General features: G+C 35.3%; 3 protein-coding genes and 1 pseudogene across 5 annotated transcripts; 2 read left to right on the plus strand and 2 right to left on the minus strand.

Moving 5' to 3' along the window:
• Nucleotides 1-106: 106 nt before the first annotated feature.
• Nucleotides 107-2,286, plus strand: LOC18606107 (Haloacid dehalogenase-like hydrolase (HAD) superfamily protein). Its single transcript, XM_007039532.3, has 5 exons — nucleotides 107-292; nucleotides 1,086-1,200; nucleotides 1,372-1,523; nucleotides 1,615-1,876; nucleotides 1,980-2,286. The coding sequence occupies exons 1-5, from the start codon at nucleotides 264-266 to the stop codon at nucleotides 2,169-2,171; spliced, it is 750 nt and encodes a 249-aa protein (XP_007039594.3). The 5' UTR covers nucleotides 107-263; the 3' UTR covers nucleotides 2,172-2,286.
• A 75-nt stretch (nucleotides 2,287-2,361) lies between these two features.
• LOC18606108 (phragmoplastin DRP1E-like) lies at nucleotides 2,362-7,087 on the minus strand. The gene is made up of 15 exons (XM_007039533.3): nucleotides 6,721-7,087; nucleotides 6,574-6,637; nucleotides 6,078-6,185; nucleotides 5,696-5,797; nucleotides 5,512-5,562; nucleotides 5,367-5,428; nucleotides 5,014-5,104; nucleotides 4,834-4,898; nucleotides 4,452-4,646; nucleotides 4,253-4,372; nucleotides 4,090-4,160; nucleotides 3,741-3,966; nucleotides 3,443-3,493; nucleotides 2,982-3,350; nucleotides 2,362-2,778 (listed from the first exon to the last, which is right to left on the minus strand). The coding sequence occupies exons 1-15, from the start codon at nucleotides 6,856-6,858 to the stop codon at nucleotides 2,650-2,652; spliced, it is 1,842 nt and encodes a 613-aa protein (XP_007039595.3). The 5' UTR covers nucleotides 6,859-7,087; the 3' UTR covers nucleotides 2,362-2,649.
• Nucleotides 7,088-7,774: 687 nt separating this feature from the next.
• LOC18606109 (putative purine permease 11 pseudogene) lies at nucleotides 7,775-9,662 on the minus strand (annotated as a pseudogene). 2 transcript variants are annotated; one of them, XR_016025261.1, is made up of 2 exons: nucleotides 9,448-9,662; nucleotides 7,775-9,135 (listed from the first exon to the last, which is right to left on the minus strand). The product of XR_016025261.1 is annotated as a putative purine permease 11 pseudogene, transcript variant X1 (transcript). The 2 variants fall into 2 exon arrangements; XR_016025262.1 differs by having other exon boundaries at nucleotides 9,364-9,662.
• A 4,912-nt stretch (nucleotides 9,663-14,574) lies between these two features.
• LOC18606110 (Intron maturase, type II family protein) lies at nucleotides 14,575-17,237 on the plus strand. The gene is made up of 2 exons (XM_007039539.3): nucleotides 14,575-14,740; nucleotides 14,860-17,237. The coding sequence occupies exon 2, from the start codon at nucleotides 14,860-14,862 to the stop codon at nucleotides 17,059-17,061; it is 2,202 nt and encodes a 733-aa protein (XP_007039601.3). The 5' UTR covers nucleotides 14,575-14,740; the 3' UTR covers nucleotides 17,062-17,237.
• Nucleotides 17,238-17,385: the final 148 nt, after the last annotated feature.

Here is a 17,385-nt window from a genome sequence, read left to right on the forward strand (position 1 = left end):
AATTAATGGATTAAACTGAACTTGAATGGCCCGAATGTAAAATAATCCCAATTTTTTTAAAACCAATAATAATTCTGAATTAAAATAAGCGGACCCCGCCCCAATCGCAATTTGTGAGGGCCAATTTGTTGCCGTTTCTTGATTCCGTGGTACATTCCTTCTCTCAAATTTGATTCTTTACATGCATCACCACATTCACTTCGATCTCCAACTCAAAACCCATCACTAAGAAACCAGATTTTGCGGAACAAAATTCATTGCCAATGACGACTGGTGAAAATTCTGTGCAGAGGTATGCAAACTCTCTGTCCTTCTTTCTTCTTTTTTGTGATTCGATTTGATACATGTTGGAAGATTTGTGTTGGATTTGGGATGGATTCTTCTCGATTTTTCAAAGTTTTTCTCTCAAGCCACCATTGATCCAATGTAGCAATCTGGGTTTCTTTTTTTTATTTTGTTTTTGCTATGCCTCTGTTCATGCATGGCTAACAGCTGGGACTTAAATCGATTTTGTTTATGAAATATTTTGGTGGATGATCTTTCTTTTGTTTCATGATTTCTTTTCTGGGTGAAAATTCTTTACGTTCTACTACTCTGATCATATGACTTTTACGTAAGAACATTCATTGCCTCCCTGTTTATGCATTTATTCTCCTAGTTGTGTTGCCTCCCTGTTTATGCATTTATTCTCCTAGTTGTGTTCATTAGATAATAATTATATTTACTCTTTTCTCTTTCTTATTTTTGCACTATTAGATTTTTAGTTTTCTCTGTTGCCAAGATCGCTCTTTTATGTCGGGATTTGATTATTCTTGTGAGTTAATGTTTCTTTAGATAAACCCTTCCTCTTTTTAAGATTTAGTTCATTTATTTAACTAGCCCAAGGCATAGTTCTTCCATAGCTGGTCTTATGTTGTCAAGTATGCAATCAAATTCTTCTTGTGACTGCAAATCATTTCAAATAGAAAACATCAAGTCATCATTTATATGCATTTTATGTTCTCCAATTATGTTTTGATGAGGAAAAGCATCTTGCTTTTTCGGTATGGTTGTCGTAATTTAACACTTTTGTCTTTGTAACGCAGCAAGAAATCAATTCCTGATCTTGCTCCGTTGGAAGCAGTACTGTTTGATGTTGATGGAACTTTATGTGATTCGGATCCTCTCCACCACTATGCCTTTCGTGAAATGCTCCAAGAGGTATTTCTGAAATTTCTGTTCACTTTTTTTTACTCTCAAACAAAGAACCTGTTCTGTTCGATTTCATGTGTTTCAAGCTCAATCATATTCAGAACCCATTACCTGAATGTACTTACAAATCTGAGGGTAATTCTCGGGGGTAATTTACTAATATGCTAATGTCTTTAACAGATTGGTTTCAATAATGGAGTTCCAATAGATGAAGAATTCTTTGTCGAAAATATTGCTGGGAAGCACAACCACGATATTGCTATGCGTCTCTTCCCTGATGATATACCAAGGGGCGCAAAGTTCTTGGAAGATAAGGAAGCAATGTTTCGGAGGTAAAATGGTTTTATTCCTTTTACAAACTATGCAAGTCTCTGGCGGTTGGCTACATTTTACAAATGGTTAATGCTTTGTATGGATGAACAGGTTGGCCTCAGAAAACTTACCACCTATAAAGGGCCTGTACAAATTAACGAAATGGATTGAAGAGCGTGGGTTAAAGCGAGCAGCAGTTACTAATGCTCCGAAACAGAATGCTGAAATGATGATCTCGAAACTTGGCCTCAAAGATTTTTTTGATGTTGTTATTCTTGGAAGTGATTGTGAGCGAGCCAAACCATACCCAGACCCTTACTTGAAGGCACTCGAAGTGCTCAAGGTGTCAAAGGATCATACATTTGTATGCGAGGTATTGCCCCTATTTTCCAAACCATGTTTTCGGCAGAAGAAACTCACGAATTTGGACTCCTCATGAATTTGAAAAACTCGACTCTGTGTTTTTTATTGTCCAGGACTCTGTATCAGGGATAAAAGCAGGAGTTGCAGCTGGGATGCCTGTTGTGGGCTTAGCTACTAGAAATCCAGAAAATCTACTAATGGAAGCAGATCCTACTTTACTCGTAAAGGATTATGAGGATCCAAAGTTATGGGCGGCTTTGGAGGAGCTTGATAAGAAGGGAGGATCTTTGAAAACGGCAGCTTGAAATCCAACGCAATTGGGAAACTCCAACATTCTTGAATAATAATTTTTTAGGGGAGTCTCAAGCTCTGTTTATACTCAAGATAATTTCCAGTCAATAATGAGATTAATTACTTTCATTTCCTGAGTTCATGAAGTTTTTTCTCATATCAATCTCAGAAAGAGATTAAAGGAAAGTAAAATAGGATTAGAAATATTCAGATTCTCAATAGAGATATATGCCATAGACATGGATTGGAAAAGCTATTCACTGCACGCTTCTACAAAAGGATTACAACAAAGACTCTGATTGAAGAACACAATAACCAAGCATAGATCAATGTTGCAGAAAAACTTTAGGTTTGACGGGTAGAAAACAGAAGCTGCACAAGAAAATGCAACAAATGAAAGCTGAACAATCAACAACTTAAACCTTCTCCAGCACCTCCCTCATTCTTTAGCTATGATGCAGAGGATCTCTTTGCAGGCACTCAGAGCTAGTTTCACCTGGCCCATGAGACTGAATCGATCTCATCCCTTGCAGATTTGTATAACTCAAGCCTCTTGGCACATTGCTGCCTCCTTTCCATCAATGCAGGATCTTCATCCAACAATTGTGCTAGCTGCTTGCCCTACAAGAAAATAATGAAAACTAGTCAGGAAACAACTATTCCTTTCCCCTCTATCCAACCAGCATGCCTCCCCCTCCGTGAGCGTATCAGTTTGAATAGAACTCCACTCACAATTGAATTACCGTGTGGATGGAAACACAACTATATCCAAATGCATGCATGTGCATGTTAGGGAGAATGAAGAAGTAAATATGATTGGGTACCTCCTTTTTGCCCACTTGTGTATAGAAGTGATCAAGTAATGACTGCTTGGCCTCCCTCACTTGGCAATAAACCACAGCCTTGGGAATGGTATTTCTAAGCGTATCAGACACCATCCCCACATAAGAAGAAACATTTGATCCTATTCTGCGAAAGTGGCCTTCTGCGTATCTATCTGCAGATAAGGAAGTTGGGTTTCCACTTTTCTCCACTTCTTGTGGGAGTTTCCGAAAGAAATCCACTGTCAAATATGAGGACTCCATGTCCACTAATCGCAAAGTTGTCTTCTTACTGTCTTCACGAAACCTCTCCAATGCTTCATTCGCAGCCCCTGCTATTTCAGCTTGGAGAGTTGGAAAGCGCTTCAACTCCTGTTCAATTCCAAAAGACCAACTTATATTCTTCTATTGTCCCTAAAGTATCACTATTTCTTCCAAGAAGAGTAAAGTTTCAAATTCCTAACCTGAGTTTCTGCAATTGACCTTCTTACAAGCTCTTTTAAAAGAAAGTGAACCTGCAATAAAGATCACCAATTACTAAAAACAAGTTACAGGTCCAGTGCTTTTAAAGAATGAAACAGCAAGATCTATTTAATTTTTAATTTTAAAGCCAGCAAACAGCATTCCCTAAACCCTCATTAAAGAAAACAACTACAATACCCTCTCCATTCCAACCACCTCCGAGAAGCACCAGAGGCCCTATGCTATGCACTAATAACAGCCAAGATGACAAAAAATTGCCACCTTGAAAAGGGAACTTACAGCATCTACAGAAGCTTCAGCTGGGCCTCTGAAGTAATTAAGTGCACCATCAATGAGGCGTCGATAACCTTGCTCAGGAGCGATTAAATGAGGTTGGTACCCATCTGCCTCTGAAACTACTTTCCTTATGTTTTGCAGTGACAAATGACGGTCAAATGGAAGCTTCCTTAAAGCAGCAGGCAGCTGGTGGTCAAAAACTCCATAAATGCGGTCTCCACCTGGCCGCCTAGAAAAAGAATGGAAACAGGAATGATAAAGTGTTATGTTGTAACAGACATTATATCTTTAATTTTTTCTGTGTTTTCTTCAGGAATATGGAAGCGAGAACAAAAAGATCTAAATAGAGTACCCTCCATCCAAATGCTCCTTGAATATCCGATCAAATGCTCGACATAACTCTAGGATAGTGTATAACTGGGCCTGATAATAAAAGCAAAACAATCTAAATTGAAAATGAAACCGATGGTTATCCCAATATCAAGAAATAAGATAAAAGTTCAGAGGCTCCTCACCCCAGCATCAACAGCAACAGGTCTACCAAGATGGGACAACTCTGCTTCAAGTTCGTCAATGCTTTTGTTAATTAAAGAAGTAATGCCAGGGAGGCGGGCTCTAATTACAGACTCCAAATGCTGATGCCAAAGAAATACTCTAATCAGTAAACAGACATGCTATACAGATATAGTTATGCAAATAACTAGGAAATAAAACCTTTGAGAGAAGCTTTGCAAGATATTCTGAGCCCATTTTGCTGGCTAAATGTCCATAATCAGGACTAGTGGCAAAGAATTCACGCTCCCTCCGCCTAGCAGCAATCATGTCGACATTTTTGTTAATGTCAGCTTGTGAACGGTTCACAATTCCAACCCAAGGGTGTTGAAGTGGATAAGCTCTTCCCTCAAGAACCTTCAATTAAAAATAAAAGCAAAAATGCGTACACTAGGTAAGGGGAAATAAATCATATGGATGAATGCCCTATTCGGTGTTTAACCAACAAAACAGAATTAGTTAAGACTTTATATGTTGCAGCACATGCCAAAAGTCAAGTCACAAACTTATTATTAATGTGTATTAAAATAGGAAGAAAGCTTACATCTACAGCATTTGTTCCCTTGTCCATCAAGTCAAGCTTCGTTAATACACCAAATGTCCTTTCACCTGGGAAAGGAAAACCAAAGATGTAACCTCTAGGACAATTATAACGACTATGATAGTGTAGTCCTACAGGCCAATCAAATTACATTGTAACCAGAAATGATAAGTAGAAAGATACCTGTTGGATCAACTTCTCTAGACAACTTCATAGCATCAGATGTCGCTATATCTTGATTAGCTGGAGTTATGGCCAGAATGATGCAGTTTGGCTACACTCCATGAAAAAGAATCAGTTATTTGAACCCCCAAAGGTCTAATAAATTGTTTTGCGTAAGCATCAAAAGTAGCAATAGTCTGTTAAGCATATTATGTAAATTATTGTGATGAGGTCTATTAAGCATCAAAAGTCTGTGATGAGGATAATTTATAGTTATAATCATATTACATAAATCCAAGAAGCATGCCACTAATTTTATTCTTCTTGCAGCCATCCACCACAAATTATTGTGAAAAAGGAAAAATTCCCATTACCTTCTCAACATATGAGCGAACCATGCTTTCTATGTCTTTAACAATACTCTCTGGCTGTCCCTCTGCCAATAACAAGGACCTCTATTTACAATCTAATAAATTAAAAGAAAGGAGAATAACTTCAGGAGGGGATTGGGTAGTATACCTACAGCAACCTTTGTTAAACCAGGCAAATCTATTAGTGTTAAGTTGACAACTGCCAAGACATAAACCAGGTTTGTCAGATAATTGAAGGCAAGATTACAAAAACTACAAGGACAACAAAGAATGAAAGTAAGCAGGCAAGTTTTCAACTTCTGCAGCAGAAATCTAATTCTGAATGTCGTTACCATTTGGTGAGTAGATACTGAGATGAATGGGTACAGGAGAAATTTGTTTTGATTTCCCAGTCACTCGATCAGTTTCATCTTGGATTTCCTTCCGAACCATGGCTGCAAAATCAGTGGACCAACAAATGCCTTATTAGTGGTGCAAGGCTTGAAGTTGAGAAATCATTGTAAAAGACATTTCCTACAATTATAACAATTACCAGATAACTTATGAACAAATTAATAGGTTGCCTAATAATTTTCATGAATAGGAAACTAGCACCAAATCCCAATATGTGAAATAGGTTGATCATAATGTTCAGAATTTAAGATAAAGGTGACTAAACTTGAAGGTTACGAAACTAAATCAACAATAAATAGGTTTGCATAACAAATTATGTACCGAAGTCTGTGAATTTTTTCTTGGGCAAGTGAAGGAACTCTCCACATTCTTGTACCCCTTGTTCCGTCTTGTGTAGTTGCAACACTAGAGGTCTCCTCGTCACAATTCCTGAAATTTGAACAATGTCATAAAGGCTTCTCTGCTTGCCAACAAAAGCAAGCAATTGTAGTATATTTTACAGTATTCAGCATGCTACACCAGTTCGACTATTGTTTACGAGGAGTTGAGGATTAATTTAATATATATATATATATATATATATATATATATATATATATAAAATATATTGAATCGGTTTGACTCAGTTTGACCCGTTTGACTTGAATTTCCAGTCTAGTAGTTAATCGAAAACAAAAGAACACAAAATGACCTTCATCTTCCTTTTTTTAATTTTTAAACCTCTTTCTTTCGATTTTCTCAGCTGCTAAACAGAATTCAAAACGAAAATTCAACACAAAAGCACAAATAATTAAAAAAAAAAAAAGAAAATCAAAACCTGATCCCCTGGGAAGGAAGTCGCGTCCTACAATGCTCTCCAACACCGATGACTTTCCCGAACTCTACATTCACAGTAAATTATAACATTAACAGAGAAGCGCAGCAAAGCCACGAGAAGTTATACAGAGAGAGAGAAGGAGCAAACCTGGCCTCCGACGACGACGACAGACGGAAGAGCTTCCCAAAGAGTAGGCAAAGCACTGTCGCCACCGTGGTCACCGAGCACCGTACAAGCTCTCTGTATCCTATTCACCGTCACAATCAAGCTCTCCATTGTCGCCATTTCACCTCCTTTTTCTTCGTCTTTTTCTTCTCGTTCTTCAGAAACGCGAGCAGAGGAAGAATTACAGTTGGATTTCGAATTCGAACGGAGGGAAATTGCTATAACGGAGGCAACGAAGGAGATTGAGAGGAAAGATAAGAAGAAGAAGAGAAGTGGAAAAGCTATTTTCGCTCTTTTTGGGGAGGGGAATTAATTAAATTAATTGTTATTTGGAGTTTGGAGTTTGGAGTTGTGGGCCTTGGAGTTGATATGATGAGATATTGGTCGGGGTATATAAATGCGCCACGTAAGCAATTCCTTGTTGAATTACCTTTGCAATTTGGACAACTGTGTTTTCTTGTTTTTAAATATTTTCCTTACCGTTTCAGGATTTTGTTAGTTTCTGCCCATGCGACCGTTACTCAAAATTTGAAGCTGGGCCTGAAAGCTGCTTGGGTGGGTGCCTGGAGTTGAAAGAGATTTGAATAATTTTGAATTTTGGCGGACGCCCTTATCCAACACACAAATTGTCCAACTAAACCCCTCATGATCGTGACTCTTTCACTTAATTCCCGTGAAACGTTAATGCTTATGTATAAGTATTAATCAATAAAAATTGAAATAATTGATTGAAAAATCGATTGTTAATAATATATCTTTATATGTAAATATTATTAATAATTAAAATTAACTAAATTGATCAACAAAAGTCAATTTTGATTATTTACGATTTTAAGATATAATTTGATCAAATTATATTTTTTTTATACGAATTCGATTAATACGATTCTTAAAATTTTAAAACTAAATTCATTGAACTGATTGAATATTTGGTGGTGTTAATAACAAATAACAATAACAGTCAGATACTAATAAACTAGCTACTATAGTAGTTGAATTCTTTCATTTTTGGAAGAAATTTCTTTTCAAAGCATCGTGAAAAGTGTAGTCCTCTCATGTAATAGTCTACACATCCATTAGTACTAAACAATGGTAAAACGTTGAATACAGTAACATGCCCCTTGGATCAATTTAGTTTCAAGGGCCTCGTAATTTCAGACTACAAGAATAAACGTTAGGCCCATGCTCAAGTTCTTGCAGACTGGCACCTAGCTTTAGGATGAAATGTAACAGTTAAATGGTCAATTCGATGGCAAATTGTTCACCTCTAGACTTCTGTAAGAGCCACAGAAACTTCATTGGAATTCGCCTTCTTCACCTTGGTTTCAGAGTCGTCCAAATAATGCTGATAGATGTAAGAAAGAAAGCCCCAGATTGCCAATAGCATGGCCACCACCTTAACTCCGTCCATCTTATCATGGAAGAAAATCACCGCAAGAATGGGGACAACAGGCAGAGCCACTGTACTGATGACATTGGAGAACAAAGAAGATACTTCAAAAACCAATCCCAACAAACCTATCGATGAAATCTGCCATGTCACAGCTGTCCAAATCAAAGTCATCAGATATGGTACCTGTCCTTCCTGGTATTCCTTCATTTCCTTTGACAAACTTTTCCATTCCCCGCTTGCAAATAACCCAACTATGCAGCCACAGGTTGCAACAAACGAAGGGTATATTTGCATATCCAAGACGGTAGAGAAGGTCTCTCTTTTGATAACCTTTTGAAAAGACAATTGCACCAGGGAAAGGTACAAAGAGTAGGTTGCGGATGCTCCAACAGTGCATAAAAATCCGATTGCATACTTTCCTTTAGAGACTGTCGAGGTGTTCTCAGAGTCTGCATTGACTGCCAGGAGGGCAGCTGAGATGGTAAGGAGGATTAGGGAGTTGAGTATGAGAGGAGTGAACTTTTGGGAGTTGAGGAAGAAGGAGAAGACAGCATTGAAGGCCAGCTGAGTGGCGCAAAGCAGAGAATATGTGGAGACTGGTAGGTATAAAAGGCCATAAGAGTACATCATGTTGTCACCTGTCAACAGTAAACCAAGGGCAACATAGAGAAAGACAAGGGTGGAAGTCTTTGGTTGCCTTGTGATGGAGGAAGCAATGGGGTTGCTGGAGGTGATTGATTTGGTTGGTGGTGAGAAGAAAAACAAGAGGGGAAGGAGAATTGGGAAGCCAGCTGATTGAACAAATGTTGCCATCCATTTGCTATTCCCACCTTTGTCATAGTATAATCTTCCCAGGAGAGTAGCTGTTGATTGGCCAGCAAGAAGAAAAAATATGTAAATCATTACACGAATTCACCACTTGTAATGTTTGAATCTTGGAGGAGGTTGAGGTTGATTTGATAAATGAATGTCTTTAGTTGAGTTTGGCTCTCTGCCATCAACGGCTGAAGCGAACAACAAAAAACGATTCTGGTCAAGAACTATTACCAAAACAAAGCTTAGAACAGCAAATTTACGAACATTGTAGTCAAAAGTTAGAGCATAAGGGAGAAAGCATGAGCATTATTAATTGAAAAATACTACTCGAATTTGCTTCAGCAACTATAATTTGAATAGAATTTCAATAGCAAAGAAAAGCTGGGCAGTATCATTACAAAGGGAGAAAGCAGTACCGAATCAAACACTTGTTCCTAGACTTGATTTGAGTCTCTGAACTCGTTTCAAGAAAACAGATTAGCAGGTTGCGAGTGACTAACCTCTTCCTTGCAGTTTAACAATCTGAGCCTCCTCCATGTGAAAAAAGATGATAAACCAATAGCTAATTAAGGGAAAATATGCCTATTTTCCTTTGGCGAATGGAGAAATGGAGGAGCGAGAAAATCGAAAAGATATTCTTGGATAAGCCAACTCTTTCAAGTTGATCACATATGTTCACACTCTGGAACAATGACATGTTGTCTCTGAAAGCCAAGCGGAAAGAGATGGGTTCTTTCTGTTCTTTTATTTTTTTCTTGTGCATAGCAAATTTGACTGGCAAGTTGTCTGAACTTGACTGATAAGGATATGTTTACTGACCTACTTGAATGCAAGAGGCTAGGAATTACATCACTCCGTTTTATAACCCAATATACTGTTAAATTCAATGAGAATCTTCATTTTGGTCTAAATTGGCTGGCTTTCGTTTCCCATTGCAAGAGAGGTAGGTTTTCATATACTAGAGACTTCTCTTAAGGATATGTCAATCTTACCTGAACTCGGTAAAAGATCCGATTTCTCATCCATTTAAAGCAAATTTAAGGAAACAGCAACACGAGTAGGGATGGGAAAGAAATGAATGCCGACGAGAACGAGAACGGGATGGGGAATAGATCCCCCACCTCACCCCCAATATATGAAATAATTAAATATATTTTATAATTATAATTCACAAATTATATGTTTTGGTATTTAATTAATGGTTTGACTTCCTTCTAAAATATGAATTTCATTTGGTAACCGTTTTGTAATTTTGGATTTGTATTTGTTTTTATTATATTTGCATATCATGTCACAAATTTTGGTAATTTTAATTTGTTATTGATTGAACTTTTATTTGAATTACTGAGTTTTTTAAAATAGTGTATGTTATTAAACTTAATTTAAATCATTTTTATTTAATTTCATTAGTTGGATATCATATAGTTTAACATTTTTTTTTTAATTTCAAAACAAATAACTGCGGATAGGGGATTCTCAATGCTCTACTAAACCTCCGATTAAATAAAATTTAAATCTTCTTTTAATCCTCGTTTAATTTCAAAACAAGTAAATTGAAGATTCTATGCCAAGTGACATTTTAGACCTATTTACACATAATTTTTTTTACATGAAATTAGGATATGTTATTAATTGGTTAACTTTAGTGAACATACATCAATAACGTTAAAAATTGTTTAATTCTCAAAATAGGTTATGAGAAATTTATGAAAGTTCAAAGGACATCAATGAACATAATAAATGTGATAGGACCAATCCTTAATATTAACACTCCTACAACTCATGATTAATTTGAAATGAGAATGAAAATTCGAGAGACATTATTAATTTTTCGCATTGCCATGTTCTAATCCAATTTAATAATTAAAAAGCTAAACATAGTACTTTGTTTTAGGTTCTTAATGTAATTGGATTTGCATCATAATTGTTAAAACTTTACCTACCAACCAGGGGTTAAGTAGGCAATAAACCAAATGAAAATATAAAAATATCTCAAATAAGAGATAAATATAAAAATTTGTTAAGTTGGGTAGAAAACTACTCTCATCACTTTTGTAATTAACTATTTTTATCTGAAAAATTGTCTTATTATCATTTCTTACTTCAAAATTTTTTTTCTCATTCACTCACATACTGAGTGCCACGAAATCCAATTTCGGTTTAAGCTAATAGATCAAATTAACAAAATTATTTTATTTGTTAAAATAGAGAAATACGTATTTAAATAATGTAATATATATATATATATATATTTATTTATTTGCAAACATGTATGATGGTTGTTTTTGAGAAATTATTCTTGGACCCTTGTTATTAATGAGATAATGACACTTGTTGTGGACAATTGTTTAAATGATAAGCCTTTTAGAGAGTATTAAATACATGTTTATTATAAAAATAACTTAAATAGCAATTTACTATTCAAAATTTTATTTCTAATCGCTTCAACAAAAATGACGAATAATTACTTATTTATTGATTTCTTATTCAGTATTCTAAACTTATTATATTTATTAATTTCTTGTTCTTTATTTTGATTTTTAACACTATTTTATATTTTGATTTTTCACTCACTTGTTTTAAGATTAAACAAATCCATTTATATTTATGTGAAAGAATTTGCACATACTGAATATTTATTAGAGAATTTTTTTTTTTAAGAAAAAAGGTATATCATTAAATAAACAAGAATGAAAACAAGTCAGTACCAAATTTTAAGAAGACTCATATCTGCTGTTTGTTGAATGAAAACAATTCCCTATAAAAGTGCAAGGTTAGCACCAGATTTTAAGTTGCAGTTAGATCCATATCAACTTAACATCCATGACGGTTGCAGGAGTCGGGCGGCAGCATGGATCGGGGTAGCAACCTGTCGATGGGGTGTTGCGCTCTAGCATCATGGTTGGCAAGAGCAAGAGTGCAGGTGTGATCAACATGCTCAACAACCTCATGACAGAGACAGCAGTAGCGTCATCGGCAGCGACGTGCACTCATCTAAGGAATGGACGAACAGTCCGGTGATATCAAAGTAAAGAGAAATGTAAAATATTCAGATTTTATCGATTTAGTAGAATAATTGGAAAAAATTGAAAACGATGAGTTTCTTTCTATTCTTATTCCTTTAAAGAATTTAATGAATGAAGGTAAGAGAGCTAAAGCGCGTATAAGCAGTGCATGAAGAGTGCACATTCACTGTAAATCAAAATTCTATAAGCACGAGATTAGATTCTATTAACATAGGAGAGATTAGAAGTTGAACTGAATGTCTTGAGAAAAAATTTCAAATGCATTCCTCGTGCAAGAAAAAGTAAAAAATCTTGGCATTCATTTTTTTTTCTTCCATCTTTCAATCCTTATTATCAAGTGAGATAAAATTGAGACACTTTTAATTTTTTGTGAGTTGACTTGAAAAAAATATGTATTGCAAACATGAACCAAAAATTCTTGATAAAAGTATCGCTGGAAGAAAATTTTATGCGATCGTATTGGGTTTCCTAAGCTATTTTTAAGATATCAGCTAGTACATTGAGGGAGTTGAAAGAGTTAGAATATTTGGTACCTGAAGAAGTTACGAAACCAATTACCAAGCTTAACATGTAACAACTGTCAAAATTGTGTTAATTTCAAATCAAGAATAAGGAGGATATCGAAATAATCAACAAAGTTGATAGAGCATATAAATTCAAAGGCTTTGACTGCTCAGTCCAAGTGCTTAAAGAATTAGATGATTATAGCTTTCATTGTAAGTTGAATGCGTTTTACACACGAGAGGAAACTGATATCTTGAAAATTTCTTCAGTTTTTACACCGGCTTCTTCTTCTTCACCAATCCCACATGATTTGCATTGAGCTTCTTCTTCACTAATCTAATCTCCGATGATGTGGATCGTAGATACGAGTATAACTGTCCTCCACTTCCAAATGCATATGATTATCCTCCACTCTCAAATTTTGATTAGTTTTGCGATGTTGTGAACTTTTTTTTGTGCAACGGCATTTTGGTAATAAGATAACGGCACATTTAAATCATAAGACTTGCAAAGAGCATAAAATGCACTGGCAATCATATTAAAGTAGATTATTAATTGTTGTTAAGTTCAAATTATGATTACTATGATACAAAGAGCAAAGAAGAGGAGGAAACTGAAGAATGGTTTCATTACTAAATTCGAGTTAAATGGAAATTGCAAAATTAAAGTAAAGGTGTGTATAAAGCGTGCATGAAGAGTGTATGCTCATTATGAACCAAAAAACTATGAGCACAAACGAGTAATAAGAAAGAAAAGAAGTCGAGCTTTTTCACTTTCAACAAGCAAGCAATAAAAAGGAAAAAGAATTACCGATAAGAATGTTGACAAGAGAGCATAGCAAAGAAAATTTGTGGCTCGTGCATTATGATTTTATAATTTTTTTTTATTTTTTAGTATTAATTTATCGCTTAATTTGTATCAAATTTTGAATTTTTTTTATTTTCATATGTGTACTCTCTTTTGTTTTTTTTTTTTTTTAAAGTTTTAATTAAGTCTAGATATACATGAGTTAGGTTGCTATAGTGTCATTGTAACTTTTTCATGCTTTAAATTGTTTTTAATTATATTTAGATCAGTTGTGGAAATTATATTTTGAGAGTTTTTCGTATGTTTCAAATTCTATTTTTCATGCTTTAGTTAGTTAGAATTACATTCCTTAGATTTAATTTCAAAATATTATCCTTAAATTTAATAGAATTTTATGTAATATGGTTGCATGCGTACCTTTATTGCTAACTTAAGCATTTGATTTATTACAACTAATAAGTCTTTAATTCTCTGTTCTATACAAACAAAGGCCATGAAATTTTCAAAGTTTTCACTTGCAAACCATAATTCTGAGCCATGAAATACTTAATTTGCACATCAAAATTTTTGTATTTTAAGATCTAAAATCATGCTCCAATTACAAGTGTGCTTGTTTGAAGTGACAAAAGTTAGGATTAACTTAAACTTAATCTCTAGAATACGCTCTAAAGTTTTAATAAATGCAATTGATATACATTTTATTTTACACTTATAAAAGTAAAATAAATATTTATATTAATTACATTTGTAAATAAACTTACGATATAAAATATATATTCTATGATAATAACTTTTAACATTTTTAATTTTATTTCGTTATTAAATTTAGAGTAAAATATTATTATCTCTCTAAATTTTGATCAAAACTATACGAAAATTCATTAGTTATCAAAATAGACACTTTGTTTCAAAAAAATATTTTTCGCTAGATACATAGGTTGACTATTAATCAATCGTTAGTATTTCAATCAACTTACTAACGTGACAAAGGTAAAAAAAATAATTTTATCCTTAATTAATTTTTAAAATTATTATTATATAATTTTATTTTATTTTATTAATTAAAAAAAAAACTCCTAAGATAGGAGACACCGGTGCTTCCTTCCGTGGGGAGCGCCTATCGGTGCTTCTTTTCTTTTTTTTTTTATTTTTAAAAATATAATAATAATTTTTTAAATTAATAAAAAAATATTTTATTTTAATATTTGTATTTTTAAAGTAGAATGTCTATTTCAGAAATTAGTAGATTCATCTAAAACTTAAAGGGAATGGGTATCATTAAAAATAAAATATAAGTATGTTGAGAGAGCGGGGTTTAATAAGGGTCCAAGAGCGCAAGGTTTAGTAAGGATGCATGAGCGCAGGGTTTGGTAAGGGTGCACTCAATCTAAAACCTCTCAACTGACAAGTGAAGAGAAAGGAAAGGGTTTTATCTGAGGCTCTCCAATTCTTTCAAGTAAGAACATTTTCCTCCTTTTTGCATTTCTTCAATTCTCTTTATAATTTCTCGTCAATACTTATTTAATTACAACCCAAGAATAACATGAATCGCTAGCTTTGTTTCATAATCCCCAGATGCATCGAGGAGTCACTATTTTTACCCATCAAGTTCTCAAAAATCCCAATATTGTTCCCTTCAAAAGCACCTGTTTTTACTCCCAATCTAATTCCTTTACCCGTAGAGCAAATGGGTTTGCTTTATTTCGCTTATTTTCGTTTACTCCGCTGCACCGGCGTGTGCCGGATCCCGATGACCCTGCAAACCTAATGAAAGAAGATGGTGTATCAGTTTGTTCGCAGATGTGGATTGAGAATTTTAGAGAACCTGATAGGATAATTACCAATTTGGCCTCGTATCTTCGTAGATTTGAATTGTGGGTTTTAGCTTACCAGAAAGTTTGTGCTGATGAAATAGGATCGTATATGCCCCGTAGTTCGATCACTAGGACTGCCTTGGATGATTTGTTAGCCTTAAGAAATGCTGTTCTTGATAATAGGTTTAAGTGGGGTGCAAGGTTAGAATTCTTTATAAAATCGCCTAAAGACAAGACAGATTATGAATCTTTGTCGAAGAGGAAGATTAAGGCAATTTTAACAACTACTCAACCCGCCCCATTTCAAGATAAGTTAGTGCAAGAGGTCTTGTTTATGATTTTGGAGCCGATATATGAGGCTCGATTTTCACAGAAGTCGTTTGCTTTTAGGCCAGGGAGGAATGCTCATACAGTGTTGAGGGTGATTAGGAGAAGTTTTGCAGGTTATTTATGGTATATAAAGGGTGATTTAAGTGCAATTTTGGATGGATTGAAAGTGGGGTTGGTGATAAGTGCTTTGATGAGGGATGTGAGGGATAAGAAGGTTATTGATTTAATCAAGTCGGCATTAGTTACGCCTGTGATAACTAGTCCTCTTGATGGGGGGGAAAAGAAGAAAAAGAAAAAGAGGAAATATCAGAAGAAGAGGGTGTTGGGAGAGGATGAGCCAAAGCCGGATCCTTATTGGTTGGAGACATTTTTTGGTTTTGCTCCAGAGGAGGCAGAGAAACTTCCTTCATGGGGGCACTGTGGGATTCTTAGTCCCCTTTTGGCTAATATATGTCTTGATGAATTGGACAGATGGATGGAAGGTAAGATTAAGGAGTTTTATCGTCCATCCAAGAGTGATGTCATATGGAATAGCCCTGAAGGGGAAGCAGAACAGGGGAACACATCTTGGCCAGAATTTGTGCCAACAAGTGGACCAGATAAGACCCGGAAGATGGACTATATACGTCATGGAGGTCACATTTTGATTGGTATCCGTGGACCAAGGGCAGATGCAGCAACACTGAGAAAGCAGTTGATTGAGTTTTGTGATCTGAAATATATGATCAAGCTTGATAATGAGAGCCTTCCGATTGAACACATAACTAAAGGTATAATGTTTCTTGACCATGTTTTGTGTCGGAGAGTTGTGTATCCAACTCTTCGGTACACTGCTACTGGTGGTAAGATTATTAGTGAGAAAGGAGTAGGCACCCTTTTGTCAGTCACAGCAAGCTTGAAACAATGCATCAAGCAATTTAGGAAGTTGAACTTTCTTAAAGGTGATAGGGAACCAGACCCACAACCATGTTTTAGAATGTTTCATGCTACTCAAGCTCACACCAACGCCCAGATGAACAAATTCTTGTCAACGATGGTTGAGTGGTATAGATATGCAGACAATCGGAAGAAAGCTGTTAATTTTTGTTCTTATATAATTAGGGGTTCATTGGCAAAGCTCTATGCTGCAAAGTACAAACTTCGTTCAAGAGCAAAGGTTTACAAAATTGGTGCTCGAAATCTGAGTCGTCCTCTGAAGGAGAGGAAAGGACAGTCACCTGAATACCAGAATCTGCTGAGGATGGGTCTTGTTGAGTCAATTGATGGCCTTCAATATACCAGGATGTCTCTCATTCCTGAGACTGATTATACACCCTTTCCTAGCAATTGGAGGCCTGATCATGAGAAGGCATTAGTTGAATATATAAGGCTTGATGATCCAAAAACTCTGAAAGAGCAAAGAAGTTGCATTGGGGAGCAGGGTCTTGTTTCACCACAGGACTACATTTCGATGCTAGTTTGGAACTACAAAAGAAATGCAATTGTGATGGATCAGCTTTACTTGGTAAAAACTGCTGGCAGTCATACCGAAGGAGATGATCAATTGTTGTTGAGCTCAAATCATGAGAATTATGATCCCAAGAGCAATGAAGAGGAGGAAACTGAAGAAGGGTTTCATGCTTCACAAATGTAAGATAGATTTTCTATTCAGTGCTCGTAAATTTTGAGTTACTTTGTTAGTGAAATTTGTACTGGTCAGAGGAAACAGATAAAAATGAATTTGCTGCTTCACTAAAGATTCAAAAGAGTTCCAATTACCTTGTATAATATTGATATATTTATCAAATTTCAGAAGTAGTTTTAATTTAATTGCTTGTGCCGGGTTTTTGACAAGTTTATTTTCCATATCTGCATAGTATTTCCAGTTCCATTGATATTTCTTTAATCTTTTACAAGTTTCTCAGAAATAAAGTTTGAGGTTTCAACGGACTAGAATTTTTTCCTTCTGCAGATAACA

The sequence above is a fragment of the Theobroma cacao genome, chromosome 3, assembly GCF_053813885.1.
Source record: "Theobroma cacao isolate CCN51 chromosome 3, ASM5381388v1, whole genome shotgun sequence".
Taxonomy (NCBI): Eukaryota; Viridiplantae; Streptophyta; class Magnoliopsida; order Malvales; family Malvaceae; genus Theobroma; species Theobroma cacao.